Genomic DNA, 14,131 nt, shown 5'->3' with positions numbered 1-14,131 from the left:
AAAGAGAAGCTTACTTCTGGCAAGAGTCTGAAATGCTCAAGTAGGACCTTTGTTCTTTATCCTTCAGCGAGGAAAGTGATGCGTCTTCTTTAAACATTCCACAGTTTCATGTTTAGAAAAATCCAGTATGCTCATGCAAATATTCTTGTCTCATAAAGCTTAAGGCATGTTGGGCCACATACTGAACAGTGGCTTAGCTCCAGTAAGCCACCTACTTCTGCAAGTGCGACTTTCTGTAGGCTGCTTTATGCTCTTTTCTTTTTTTTTTTCTTTCCTCTCAAATATCTGCAGAAACATCCATTTTGAAGTTAGAGCAGAGTCCTTTAGAACCCTTGGGAGTTCCTTTGTTGGTTAACTGTTCATCATGAAACAAAGTAATTTGACTCATTTGCTAATTCAGTAATCTATAGGAGATACAAATTACCAACATAATAGGAAATCACTGCCTACGCTTCTGTAGCAATGCCTGATTACCCCCTGCATTTCAATGATATGTTTTTATAGGGTTATTTAACTTGCTAAACTTTCTCTGTCCAAGTATCTGCCATTCAGACAACTATTCAAGCTTTTTGGTTTTAAGATTAACTTCACACTGGCTTCTCGAATCGTTACCTGAATACATGCATTTCCTAAGTGCATACTCCTAAATGCCCTCTTAGATACAGTCTCCAGTGAAGGCCAGTGTTAGCTGTATCTAGCACATCACCCTTCTATTCCATTTCAACAACTGGTGATGTGTGACTGTGGTACAGAGGAAAACAGCATTTTTGGGGTGGCCACCATTCTCTACAAGTACTAGCAAAGGCTGCAGCCCACAGCTGCCTTTAGGTCTTCCAGGCTGGGGCTGCAGGACATGCAGGGCTGCTGCCAATACCTCCCTTCCTGGCTTCTGCTGCTACTGTGGGTTTGCTTACATGGGACAGCTTTGGCCATTCTCAGTGGTCATTTGCTTTCAGGAGAGATGGAAAGCAAATGGAGCTGGCCAAGTGCAACACCTTAGAGGTACATTTTCTCCTCTATCTAAATCACAGAAGAAAACAGGCAATAAAAAGGGAAAAAGAAGTAAATAGCTTAGCAAGAATTTGTGGCTAGCTTAACCAGCTATTTTTTATAATTACTCAACCTACCTTACCTCTATGAAACACATAACACCATCTGCTGTTTGATGTGTTTTAAACGTGCCAAAGGCAATAGTCTATATGTGGATGCCTCTCTAACTTTATCATTATTAATAAATCTCCCTGTTGTCTGTATTGTCACTCTACATGATTCAGTAGGATGGGCAATGTCATGATTTATGCCTACGTGTTGTCACTGAGCCAGAATGTGCAGTTTCATGGGGTTTAATGGAGTTTACACCAGGAAAAAACAACTTTGGGACACTGACTTCACAGGGATTATATCATAGCAGCACTTAGCAAAGCAGAACAGAATGCTCCCTCAGTAGAAAAGCACAACGAAGAGCAGTTAAGGATGTCCCATTTTACAGCATAAACAATCTTTTCATTTGCAACATGCACATCTAGCAGGAAGCAAACAGGACAGTTTGTCAAGTGCCAGTAAGAGCTCATTAAACCACTGCTCTTGGGAAACATTCTGTATTACACAACATGCAGTCAGCAACAAGTGCTCGCAGGAGGAGGCAAATGCTTTCTTTGAATTAACTGCTACATCGTTATAGTCCCAGGTGTTGTCCAGGGCCACAACTGATCTTTTCCCAATGATGCACCAGAGCACAGCACCAGGATATTTGCATTAATGGCACAAAAGCAGTTGTGGTGGAAGCCAAAGTAACACAGTTATCCGAGGTTATTTCAGACATACCCTTCATCTCTGAGCTCTACTTGACAACCAGCCACGGCATGTCCTCTCATGCTTACATTGCTTCCTGCTCAACTACACAGGGTGACGAGTGAAAAGAGAAACCCCAAGTCATAGATCTTCGCATAGATAACCAGTCATGCTGCACAGACAGCTACATGGCCACGCTGGGACGTGACACTGGTCTTGTCCCACACCATGGAAAGCCACTAGGTATCTGCTACTGGAGCCACCAGGCAAGAGCCAGAAATGTGTAGGAACCTGCAAAATTACCACGCCTTCCTCACAGATGAGGACTCATATCTATAACAGGGCTGTGGGAGTCCTCAGGAAGATAAAAAGCAACGTTCACCTCCTCAGAGCTCAAAAGAGCTTCCTGTGAAAGAATAAAAATAAACTGCTTTTATTCCTCACACACACAGAGCCTCCCAGCACCATGAAGATCACGTCCCACAGCAAGATGAAGTGAATTTGACATTGAAACAGCAGCTCGGTAAGCAAACAGGATGCGATTTGCAAAGAACTACAAGAAGAGGTTATTTAGAAATGTTTTTCAATTTAGTTTTACTTTTGTTTGCAAAATGCTTTGAACTTTAGCTTAAAAGTGGCTTATGAACTACTTTAAAAACAATGGACAAAAAGCAACAAGCGGGACAGCAGGAGCCAGCACTTCATATTGCAGGCAGCAAATTACCTTTGCTTTCCTTCTGACTTTCCCTCATTTCTTAAGAAGGGACTTGCAGGTCTTTCCAAATCAAATGGGGCTGGAAGAACATGCCGGGACTGTTCCTGTGTTACACAGCAAGGCTCACACAGTGACATGAGCACAGGCTGGTTGTGGAACCAACCTTGGCCTTTTCTTCCCTAGGCTCAACAGCACCTGATGGATGGAGCAAGGCTTTCTGGAGAAGTTGTGCTTTGCAACTGAACTTAACAGAGCCACCTAAACCATCCAGCAAAAATGTATTTGAAATAGTAAGCACCTTGGGATTGACAGCAATCCAGTTGTTATTACTACCACATTTCTAAGAAGGATTTAGGTATATTGAAATCAGACTTGTGGCCAAATGATGTGCTGTGCTTCCAGGCATGCTTTTGAAGGTTAAAATCAGAAGTCATTTATTTCCTTGGAAAGAGAAGAGCCACTTTCCGTGTGAGTGTTCAAACCACTGATCCTCCTCCTGAAACAGTTACATTCTGCATAAATATCTGGTAGGTATTTAGTAGATAAGGTGCTGAAGCGTCATCGCTCCTCTCCAGCATGTCCCAGCTACCTGTTATACTGCACAAAGCCTGACTCTCTGGCTCCAGTCATGCTTTATACAATGTGAAACAGCTTCATGTGGAGTAACACAAACAGGTGTATCCAAGCTAACCTGCTGCCTGGGGATCAGCTCAAGTGGTGGGAAAGCATAAGGCAAAACCCATGCTCCAAAACGATGAGAGGTGCTCTGAGGGAAGGAAGGTCATCCAAAAAAGAGCTTGTGGCCTCCAAAAGCAGCTCTCCTTGCAACCAGCTCTGCCTCCCAAGCCTTCCCTGCTCCCAGCTGCAGGTCCTGCTGCTTACCTGACTTGGCCCTTGTCAGACCTCTGCACCCGCCAGTTCAACTCACTGAGTTTGCAGGAGGGAAGTAATAAAAAAAGAGAAGCTTTCTCCTGAACTAGCTTCAGCAAGTGCCACTGTCAGCACAGGGGTGGGACCAGTGCTGGGGGCTGGACAGATGGGTCCAGGGAGAAGGAGGAGGAGGAGCAAGCCTTCCCCTTTGAAGCCACAGCCGCTCTTGGCTTGCCTGTGGTGCTGGTGTCACAGCACCTCCAGAAGGGCACAACCCAGGCCTCTCTAAGGGTGCCTTGCCCCAGAGATGATAAGTACAATGGCAAATGAAGAAACAACATGTCTGGTCTTATGTGATTTTTTGTTTGTTTCCCCTTCAAATTTTTAAATAGTTTCTTTGCCTCTTAGACCTCTGACCCTCCCAGATTAAAATTTTCCTTGTGGAAATTTGTTAAAGTGTATCCAAAGTACTATCTCCCACTTCTTTTTTTTTTTTTTTTCCTTCTTCTTTTAAATCAGAACTATTTACAAATTAGGGTTGATTTCAACAGTGTCAGCTACCCAGAAATGACAGCTTATTTGGCACAAACCCACTTGCTGGGGGAAAGAAAAAAAAAAAAAGTCCAACTCTGACAGCAACTCGCACACTGCCATGGGTTTTCACACCTACTAAAGCTTCTGCCTCCTGCCTCAGCACGCTATAGATATACCACTAACACACACGGGGCCGTCCTGAAAATGCAGTTTTCAATTCTTGTCCCTTCTCTGCTGTTTATTCCTGAACTCCTCATGCCATCTTAAAATGAGGCATTTTTCCCTCTATAGTTGTAAGAATTCTATCCCAATTCCCTCTTTTTTTTTTCTTCTATACAAATATTTGCTTTATTTCCTTAGCACTGGACCTTGAAGCAAATGTAGCTGCTCTGTTATTTGGTTTTCCACATTTACGAATATGTTTTTAAAAGTGTTTCATCTCATTTCTTTTCCAGGATAAGCTCACTACCAGCCAAATGGCTAAGCAGCAAGCATACAGCGTTGCCATGTGGAAGGTCAAATGATATGACCGCAGGCAGGTCCAAAGTACAGCTACAAGGGTATGGCAACCTCTTGGAGAAAATGAATCACTCTGACAAAAAAAAAATCACTGGGAATGGTTTTTAGGAGTGGCAGAGTTAGTGGCTTTGGAAAAAGTCAATCACTTCCCTTCTGTACAGTAAAAGCTGCCAAAGTTTGGCAAGAGGTATAATTGGGTATCCTCAGCACAGCAGGGTATGTAGGAAAAGGCATTCATCAGGGTTATGCTAAGCAGTCACAAAACTGTAAACAACTGTGGACAAACTATTTCCACCCAAGTTATATGAAGCCAGAGATGTAAAGTAAATTCTGTTTTGCATTTGGCTGGTTGTTACAGGCACCAGGAAGGGTATTACCATATGACTCTCCAAGTCCTGAAAATTTCCATTTTCCAAGCACTCCATTAATTTTAGCTTATTAACCCTCAGATAATTCTAGAAATATAAATAGCACTAGTGGTTTTTGCTTGTTTTTGATTTTTTTTTTTTTTTTTTTGGTGGGGGTGGGTGGGGAGGGGAGGGTTAAACAAGAAAGTGACAGCAGAAACAGTAAGGCTTTTAATTCCAGGTATGTATCTTGAGACAAATTGTGCTTGATTTGTTAAAAAAAAAGGTCCACCTCTGCTGACTTTCAAAGGCACTGCTCAAAATGGATGCACAAATACCAGAAATTATTTCTGAAAACTGTGGTCTTAAGAGTGACTTGCTCAACTGTATCAAAGGAGACAGAACAATATCAAAAAATGTATGAGAATTCAGAAGTTCCTGGCCTCCAAATCCCTGGTAAGCTTATTAAATATCCCCTCTTCTTATCTAAAATCTTATTGAATTTCTGAGCAAGTAAAAAGGACATAGAACAGTTAAACCCTTTAAGATGATCTCTTAATTCAGAGAAATGTCATTTTCTTCTGTTTCCATTTGAACATGATCAGGAGATCAGACACTAAGCACTGATACTCGGTAATTCAATAAACATGGAAGGCCTTCTCAGGAAGCTTAATTTAGAACTATTTGTTCCTTTTCTGAATAAAATAAATCTTCTTTCACTGCTTTTAAGCAGGAAAGCAAACATGCTATGTCCCTTTATACACTAGTGCTTGGAGTATAACACATACTCCCATAACTTCCTAATATAATGGACTATTTGCACAGGTTGCAAATTTATCCCCAAGGAACGACGAGCCTAGTGAATGGACACATACATTTATTATGCCAAATATTCCAGGTAATGCTGGCTTATGATATCAAGCCAATAAGCTGAATGATAGTGCTGGTATAATTATGTAATTAATTAGCTCTATCATAATTTTTGTTTTATGACACTAACTTTTATGTGCTACTAGTCAATTTAATGGCATTTTAAATTGAACTAAGGCCCCTGAGAGAGATGCTACTTACTGTATCGCAAATCTTGTATTCAGATTTCTTTTAATTTCAGAAGATGACCTAATAAAATTACTTTATAATTAAATCCATTCTAACAACTTCTCCTATGTGATTCTTTCTTTTTTTTTTCCTCCCATTTTTTAATTACAAAAAATTCCAATCAGGAAACACTTGCTACCATAATTATATATGAAACCCAGAGATCCTTTTTTGCACCTCTTATGGCTCTCCCTTACACAACAGTCCACTCTTGCTAGCTTTCCTGCAGAATTTTACTAGCATCCCCCAGAGGTGCTATGAGGAAATTGCACCTTTTTCATTCAAGAAACAAGTTAAATTTGCTTGAATCTTGTTTGAAAAACAGACAGGGCATGGGAGAGATGGGGAGCAAACTCCCAAATCCCTCCTGTTTCAGACATGCATTTACACGTATTCTAACATCACAAGATGTGTTTCTCACATGAAGTACGGTGGCTGAAACAAGCTGGATCACTCCACAGTGCTTTGTAAATGCACAACATGAAATCTCTCTTACACGCCTCACACACACCCCTCACCCAGGACACATGAAGCCCCCCGGAAGGGTCCTCCTCACAGCATGCTCCCTGTGCATGAGCGCAGCAGAGGACTGCACACTGCAGCAGAGAATGTTAATGGAAAGGATGCAAAGGTTTTTCTTGAGTTAAACAGCTTACAGCAATTTCATAGCAGTTGGTCTTCATCTTTTTCTCACTGAGGCTTTCTTGAGGACACTGATAGCTTTGCATGTTATCAGTCTCTCATGTCCCCCTGGCTTGGAGGCCCAGCTATGAAGGCCGCTGGAGGTGGCCAACTTTACCTGCAGTCTGTCATGCACCTCCTCACAGATCCTGTGTAGGATCCTTTGCCCCAGAGAGAGGAAGGATGACCATGTCTTTCCTCTGTTCAGCACGGCTGTGCCCCTTGACGTGCCACCTCCTACTTCCAGCTGGAAAGGCAACCCAACAGTGAGCACTGGCACTTTCCTTGGGGCTGGCAGGGCCAGGGGCAGTCCTTACTGCAGAGGCTTTTAGCACCTCCATTGCCTGGTGCTCCTCACACAGAAACCCATCATGATCTAACCCTGACACACCTCTCTATTCGATGTTTAGTACAGTGGTTTGCATTGAATAAGAAATATGAGCAGGTATGGTAGCAAAACAACTTCTGTGAAAGATGTTTTCTTAGGCTTTTCTCTACACAGTGAGTTGCTGTATTCAACTGAAATGTGCTAAAGTTAGTATCTTTGGGTAGGAACAGAGCTGAAGGACTCCTTTCTGAGGTGATAATGATTACTGCATTTAAGGCACTCTTAATGTACGTAGTACTTTAGCTTATGTAAAAAGCACTCTAAACACTTCTGTCTCTGAAAGCCATCAAATCACTTCAACCACTAATGCCCAGGAAATGGATGTACTGGAAATACCCATCGGCACACAGAAATGTGCCGTTAATACTGGATGGTTGGATGGTGCAGCCAAACACATTAAACGAATTTAATCTTCCTGCAGAAATAACCATATTCCATTCCACTTCTACTTCCTAGAAAATAATGAAATAACAGACAGATATGGAGCATAAATGGAACTGCACTGGTTTGCATTTGGGTTTCTCACTGAAGCATAAGCAAAAATATAAACATAAATTAATTTAAATAAATTGTTGTCAACTCCTTACCATTTGCTGTGTTCTTTCTGAAATTATCTAGAAACTCTTCCAGGAGCTGTGACTGGTTTGGAGGGGGCAACAAACTTTTTGGATCCCTGGAAATGTCACCATCTGACCAGGATGCACACAAGGGTTGCAGAGTTCCGCAGTGGCTCATTCTCAGAGTGAGCATTACGCTTCTCTCCAAAAACAATAGCTCCATCTGCCTGAGGTCAAGATCAGACACAGCCTCTCCATTTATGCTTAGGATTTCATTGCCTACTCGTAGCCCTGGGAGCATGTGAAAGGAAAGAAAAGGGAAGAAAAAAAAATGAAAGAAAAAAGGAGGGAACATAAAATGGAAAGGGTCACAAACCAAACTTTATGCTGCTTCACCTTTTAATTTTGTTTTCCATAAATCTGTTAGAACTGATGAGAGTTTTATATGTTATAATTATATAGTTTGCCTTCATGTTTACTTTGATACTACTACAATCAAGTTGTTTATTTCTAAAGAGGATATTTAGGGTGGGAGGAGAGCACACCTTTTGAAAAGATCAGAATAGAAGCACCTTTCATGACTCAGATACCCTGAATTCATTTCAAAAGATGGCCCATCAGCATACAGCACAATAATACAAATAGTATTATCCCACTCTGAGAAGACCAAGAAACTAGTCACACAGATCAAATCATTCATGATAAACTGGAATAATAACAGATGGAGTCTTTATTAGCCTTTGTATAAATCTATACAGTGGCAACTGATGTCTTTCAAGGTTAGCATCAATCAAGTGATCATTAACCTCAGGTAGCTACTGAAACTTCTTGTCTATGCTTTATGGTTTTGTATCTCTATTTTTCAGAGAGCAGAACAAACACAATCCTGCTGAAAAGAAACACTGTTTCTGAGCACTGTAGTAGAGAAGTTGCCCAGGGAGATGTATGCAGAAAACTATTTGGGGGAGGGAGTCTACTTTTCACTGTCAGGAAAAGTGGAAGTGATGGGTCTTGGAGACTGACCAAGCCCATGTGGTTCCCCAGTGTGAGATAAACTTTTCCTCCAACATGTTTCTTCATGCAAAAGCACTTGGTTGGATTGCTGAATGCAGAATTTGTCTCCAAGAGTGAAGAAGAACTCTCCCCACTCTATTGGAAGGATAATTCAGTTGCTCTGTGTACATTATCTTTCCCAATATCACATATTTTCCAATGATTTTAAGGAAAGAAAGCTATGCATAGTAAAAGCCAAGAACCATTTCAGACAGCAGTACTAAAGCTCCTTCATATATGTGAATTTAAAAAGATAATTAAATGCAGTGTTAAGCATCAATATGATACATACCTTCCTTGTATGCGAGTCCATCAGGGAGAACGTCACTTACAAATATATGGGTGAGATGCTGATTTTCGTCAACTTGAGCTGTGACTGCAAAACCTGAAGTAGGAGAGGTCTAAATTTCTCTGAAACTTTCTCTGAAATAACTCTTACTTTGTGTGTTTAATAGACTTTACATAATCAGCGAGTTGACAATTCTCATGAGAACACTCACAGATTACAGAAAAATTATCACATAGTTTCTGAGTGATTGTAAGGACAGCTAAACTTAACAGGACATTTCAACATTCAGGAAATATCATGCTGTGCTGTAAAATGATAAATCACATTTCAAAAAAAAAATGTTTCTATCTTAGTCCCACAGGACATTTCAATAACACAGCTCATCATTATGGTATGAGTTCTATAATGTGTCCATCAGACACAGAGTTGTTTTAAACATTTCCAGAAACACCTCCTGCAAATAAAAAGTCTGTCAGAATTTATACCAAAGGATAACCTGTTGACACTGACAACAGAGGATCCTACTACCAAAGAAAGGGCAGACCTTGACCATAGCTGATAGTATTAATTTCAGTATAGCTGGCATATTCTGATAATTCCACACTTGATCTATTTGGCCAATGAATCAGAACAGAAAACAGGCCCTTCCCAAATGGAGACATAAGAAATGTATTTGTCAATGTAAAACAACCAGTTTGAGACTTCATTATAATGCCACATGTCCTTTGCAGACTCAGATATTGTCAAGGATGGCTCTACCTGCTCTCAAAGACAGAAAGCTCCTGAAAAGAGAAAGTAGGTAATGAGAAGAATAAAAATTCCTGAGAAATGTTTTGGTTAAACTTACCAAAATCAGTTATGTTTTCAGTCTTTGTAAGATGAACGTGATAAACATTTAATGGACAAATTTCTATTTCATCATACACCTGTTGGAAAAAAGAAGAAAAAGAAAAAGTAAAAAAAACAGCAGAAGTTATCAAATTATGAAAGTACAAGCATCAAAGCCTAAACATACATTATGGAAAATAAATACAGCACCATTTATATTAATAAAGAGCCAAACCTTGCTATATTTACACAGACAGAATTGTGTTACTTTGCAAGCATCATCGACATCAGTGGGACTAAATGCAGAGTAAACTAAACATAGAAAATCCAGCCTGGAGTTGAGACTGACACTTTGTGTCTGTACCAGAAGCCCCACTTCAATCTTCAAACAGCTCTTGAAGAGAGTGTTTGTAGTGCCTAGCCATCTGAACGTCTGCATAGGCATGAGCTGTGTGAACAAGGATGGCAGAATGCAATTCATGAACAGCTTTAAAACCTTATTTTAGATCTAAATCACACATATTCATAGGTGATAATTTAACTGTAGCTACAGACAACATGGAGCTTTATATAAAATGAATCACACTTTCCTGGTCTACTATGTATTCATATGGTTCAGGAGCACTGTATTCAGTATTTTCATCAACCAGTCTTCTGAGTTGTAGACCGTAGTGTCTTGGCTCCAGCTGTTTCATCTAAGGAATATAAAAAAGAAATGGGGTTTACAACTTGTTATTTATTTCCAGAATCCCAGCAGACAAATAAGCGACACATACACACACACACACCCCTTTAGGAATCATGCAATTTTAAACAAATAATTTTCTAAATACTATTTTTGTGATATAAACAAAACTAGCTGCATTGCTGAGAAGATAATGTTGAAGTGCAATTTCCATTTTCCCTTAAAATCTTCCCTACTTCTTTCATAAGCACCTTGTCTTAGCTAACAGATTAACTGAATGTTGTTATATGTTTCCAAAGATATTATAACTGCTTTGTGTCCTTTTGAACTTACATTCACAATCATCTTTTTCTGTAACTACTTGCAATGACTCAGTTCTGCTCAGCAACTTTTTCTTCTGATGTAGAAAATGTATATGCATGCATGGGCTGTTAGGAAAGGGGATGGGATGGGAAACAGATTCCCTAAGGGTTTGCTTTTTATTGGATTGTATTTTTATTGCTGGGTTTCATCTACGATCAGAGAGTTTCACCTATTTTTTTTCACCACATGAGGTCAAAGCCCAAATCCTGTATCAACAGGAAGTCAAAGGGAGACAGGAGTACTCCCAAAGGATATTAGCCTGAAAGTGTTGAGCCCCTGATGAGAGTCTCTCTGAAAAATCAGGATGCTAGTGAAACCACTGCAAAAAACATTTTGTTTTAACATACTAATAGAGCAGCATTGCTTAAAAAAAGGAAAAGGAGGAATGACTGCATCCGTTCGGATTATTTAACCTCTTTAGCACAACTCTGCAGCTTATGAAAACTAAATTTACTGAGTAACTAGTAATTACTTGAACATTTTATTATGTGTAACAGCTTATGAGTTGCATGTGTACTGTATCCTAAATAATTGTATTCAAATGCACGTTTCCTCTATATGTGCTATCCAAAAGACTCAGATGGAAAACAGAAATGAGAAAAGTATAAACCCCATAAAGCATGAATGAAGAAAAAAAAAAAAAAAACCTTTGAAATTTATACTTATAACATTCAAACATGTTCTGTTAAGAAGAAAGATTCCTTACACTCAGAGCAGAATGAAAATGTAAGAAAGAAAAGAACCAGAATAGATGAGAAGAAAGTATTCAGTATTAGAAAATGCTTATGAAAAGCTTTACACACAGAGGAGGAAAAAATAAATAAAACAGAAAAATATTTCAGAGAAAAAAATATATATACATGTATATATATTTAAAACTATATTTTCATGTAACACAGACGTTAAAAAATTAAGAGCCAGCTTTAGAATTACAAGTATTTTGGAATGATGGAGTAAGAGAGGTAAGGCATTTCCTTTTCAACTTACTTTTATAAATATAAATTTTTATTTCTCTTTCAGTGGTCTTCTATGTTACCTTAATGATTTCCAAATGTTTCAGCTCTACTGTGCCATCTGCTGGTCAAACAATGTTTCACCTGTACAGTGAATTTTTAGGAAGTAAACTAGCCTAATAAACTGTTTCTCCAGGATTCAGTCTCCACTAACAAGAGTAATGAGAAGGTAATTTCTTCTCAGAGGTGCCTGGTATATGAACTGTGACTTGACTAAGAAGAATGTGCTTATTTTGATTTAAAACACATAGTACATCATAGATTTTTAGAAACTTATATAATTCCTTTCTTTATTTATTTATACAACATTATCATGTGGAAAGAGCTATTAAATTGAGCTATTAAATTGAGGCCTTTCCATCATTAGAACCCTCAAAATTCATTAACTTCAAGCCAGTTGAAAGAGCTCACCTGGTACTATGTACCAAAAAAAAAAAAATCCTCTTTTTTTTTTTTTTCTCCATTTTTTTTTCTCTTTACTTGTGAAGTGAATAAACTATACTTACCACTTGTTAGAAAATAGGAAAACATGATTTGGGTGTGAAAGCTGTTCCAAAGAACTTGTTTGTATAATTTGATTTGAATCATGACGTCAGAGCCAAATTCAACCACTAACACAAATGAAGACCAAGGGGCCAGGTAAGTTGTGATGCTCTAGAGGTGGTGGTCTTTTGTTGGTAGTTTTTTATTCTACCCTCCATCTGTGACTCCACTTTCTGTCCCAAGATCTACTGCAATCCCTCTCAAATTTCTGGCACTGACTGTCAAAACATAACATACTCTTTGAAATTTTCAAGTAGAACATGTGCTTCATTAATCAAAAGCCAAAAAAGGACCCTTGAAGAAGCAAACATATATGTTAGCCATTGTTAACAGCAGTTTTCAGTATCTTCTCTCCTGACATTAAATCAAACAGTCCCCGTTACTCCTGTGACTAATTTGCACAGAAAGCTCAGTTTGCTGCAGTGACAACTCAGACTGGACATGGATGGAGATATCTCAGGGGCTGATTACCTGGCAAACTGTCACCACTCTTTAAGGATTCAGTGTGCACAGACTTGAGCAGTGCCTCTTGAAAAGCTTTCCACATCCCTGCTACCTTGTCTACAATACAAAATAATACTGCTAAAGGAAATGGTGCAAACGCTCAAAATGTGCCTTAATGCAGAGACAGGGAGATGCTGGTATTATTCGTTCACTATTAAGGAGTCCTCAGAAGTATTATGGTCCTTCTGAGGTCCACAGTTGTTAATGAGGTGCAATCGTACATGAAAAATGCATACCTTGCAGGCCAGAGAAAGAACATCTTCCACTCTGTGTTCTGGCTTGAGGGTTAATGCCACTCCTTGGCCATCACAGAAGTGCACATATGTTTGTGTTTCCCATGCACCCTCCTTTTGGATGCTGTCTGGCACTGAGCAGTAGACGTTCAAAAATTCATCAACTTGCTGCTGGAAACAAGGGAGAAAGGTACAACACATGAGGATGTTGCTAAAATAAAAAATGTACAGTTCCACTGATAGCTTGCAGTGCACATATACCACCATATCTTTAGACACAGTACTGTGCACTTTCCCATGGTGAGCAAGGGACAAAGTTCTGTTACCTGTTCTCATTCATTGTCAATGACTCAATTTTCTTGAGAATGGATTGCATTCCCACTGAGTTCCCATTATGGGCTTTTATGCCTTTTCATATTATTTGTTGATTTAACTCTAAGTGAAAATACATAGCTACCTGATATTATGCCGCAGTGGGAAACATTTATTAAGAAGAATTGACTACTACAATTTTATCTAATTAACAAATGTGAGAAAAAAACATAATTACTATAATTTTAGCAGAAAATGATAATATAGCAAACTTCCAGCAGAGAGCACTGTAGAGCAAGGCTTGCCATAACATAAAGGACTAAACATGAATAAAATGTTCTCATTCTATTTACAGTTTAAGATCATATTATTTGATAGGTAGCAGAGTACTTGCTTGTTTACCAGTCTGGCTCACATCCACATTCATTGCAAAGCCACTCAAGCTTGATCAAATACAATATCCACCCTAACTAAAATTCCTGTCATTTTCTCACCCTTCATTTTCACACTTTCTTCTGCACCACACTTCAGGCTAGATGGTTCAGAAGCCACACAAGGAGAAGAAAAACACTGAGAGCAGTTCTGAACTTGGAATTTCACCTCTCTATTTGGGTCTGCCTGTTCAGCATGTCACTCCACTGCCCCTATCAAGGCGTTTATGTTTACATAGAGAGGCTCCCTGGATTCCCCCTTTCAGCCAAAGGAAAGTGACAATAACCCAGAAAAGCAGCAGAACTGTGACCCAAGACAGATCTTACGATAGCCTGAGCTGTTCTCAGGAGTGCCTACTTCCCGGCTGCTTTTTTTT

At 39.4% G+C, this 14,131-nt stretch overlaps 1 protein-coding gene across 5 annotated transcripts in view; it reads right to left on the bottom strand.

Annotated features, from left to right (window-relative positions):
• Positions 1 to 14,131, bottom strand: part of TIAM2 (TIAM Rac1 associated GEF 2) — a 170,383-nt gene that overhangs the window by 40,973 nt on the left and 115,279 nt on the right. For 3 of the 5 annotated variants that reach the window (XM_068677152.1, XM_068677153.1, XM_068677154.1), the window contains 5 exons: positions 13,015 to 13,182; positions 10,264 to 10,365; positions 9,690 to 9,771; positions 8,846 to 8,938; positions 7,531 to 7,791 (listed from right to left, as the gene is read on the bottom strand). In XM_068677152.1, the coding sequence (XP_068533253.1) occupies positions 7,531 to 7,791; positions 8,846 to 8,938; positions 9,690 to 9,771; positions 10,264 to 10,365; positions 13,015 to 13,182 (706 nt within the window). Of the gene's footprint in view, positions 1 to 3,388; positions 3,408 to 7,530; positions 7,792 to 8,845; positions 8,939 to 9,689; positions 9,772 to 10,263; positions 10,366 to 13,014; positions 13,183 to 14,131 lie in introns of those variants that run through there. The other 2 variants (XM_068677155.1, XM_068677157.1) reach the window with 2 other exon arrangements.

This window comes from Anas acuta, chromosome 3 (genome assembly GCF_963932015.1).
Source record: "Anas acuta chromosome 3, bAnaAcu1.1, whole genome shotgun sequence".
In the NCBI taxonomy this organism is placed as follows: Eukaryota; Metazoa; Chordata; class Aves; order Anseriformes; family Anatidae; genus Anas; species Anas acuta.
The sequence above is the reverse complement of the archived record's forward strand: the minus strand, read 5'-3'. Positions and strand labels throughout refer to the sequence as shown.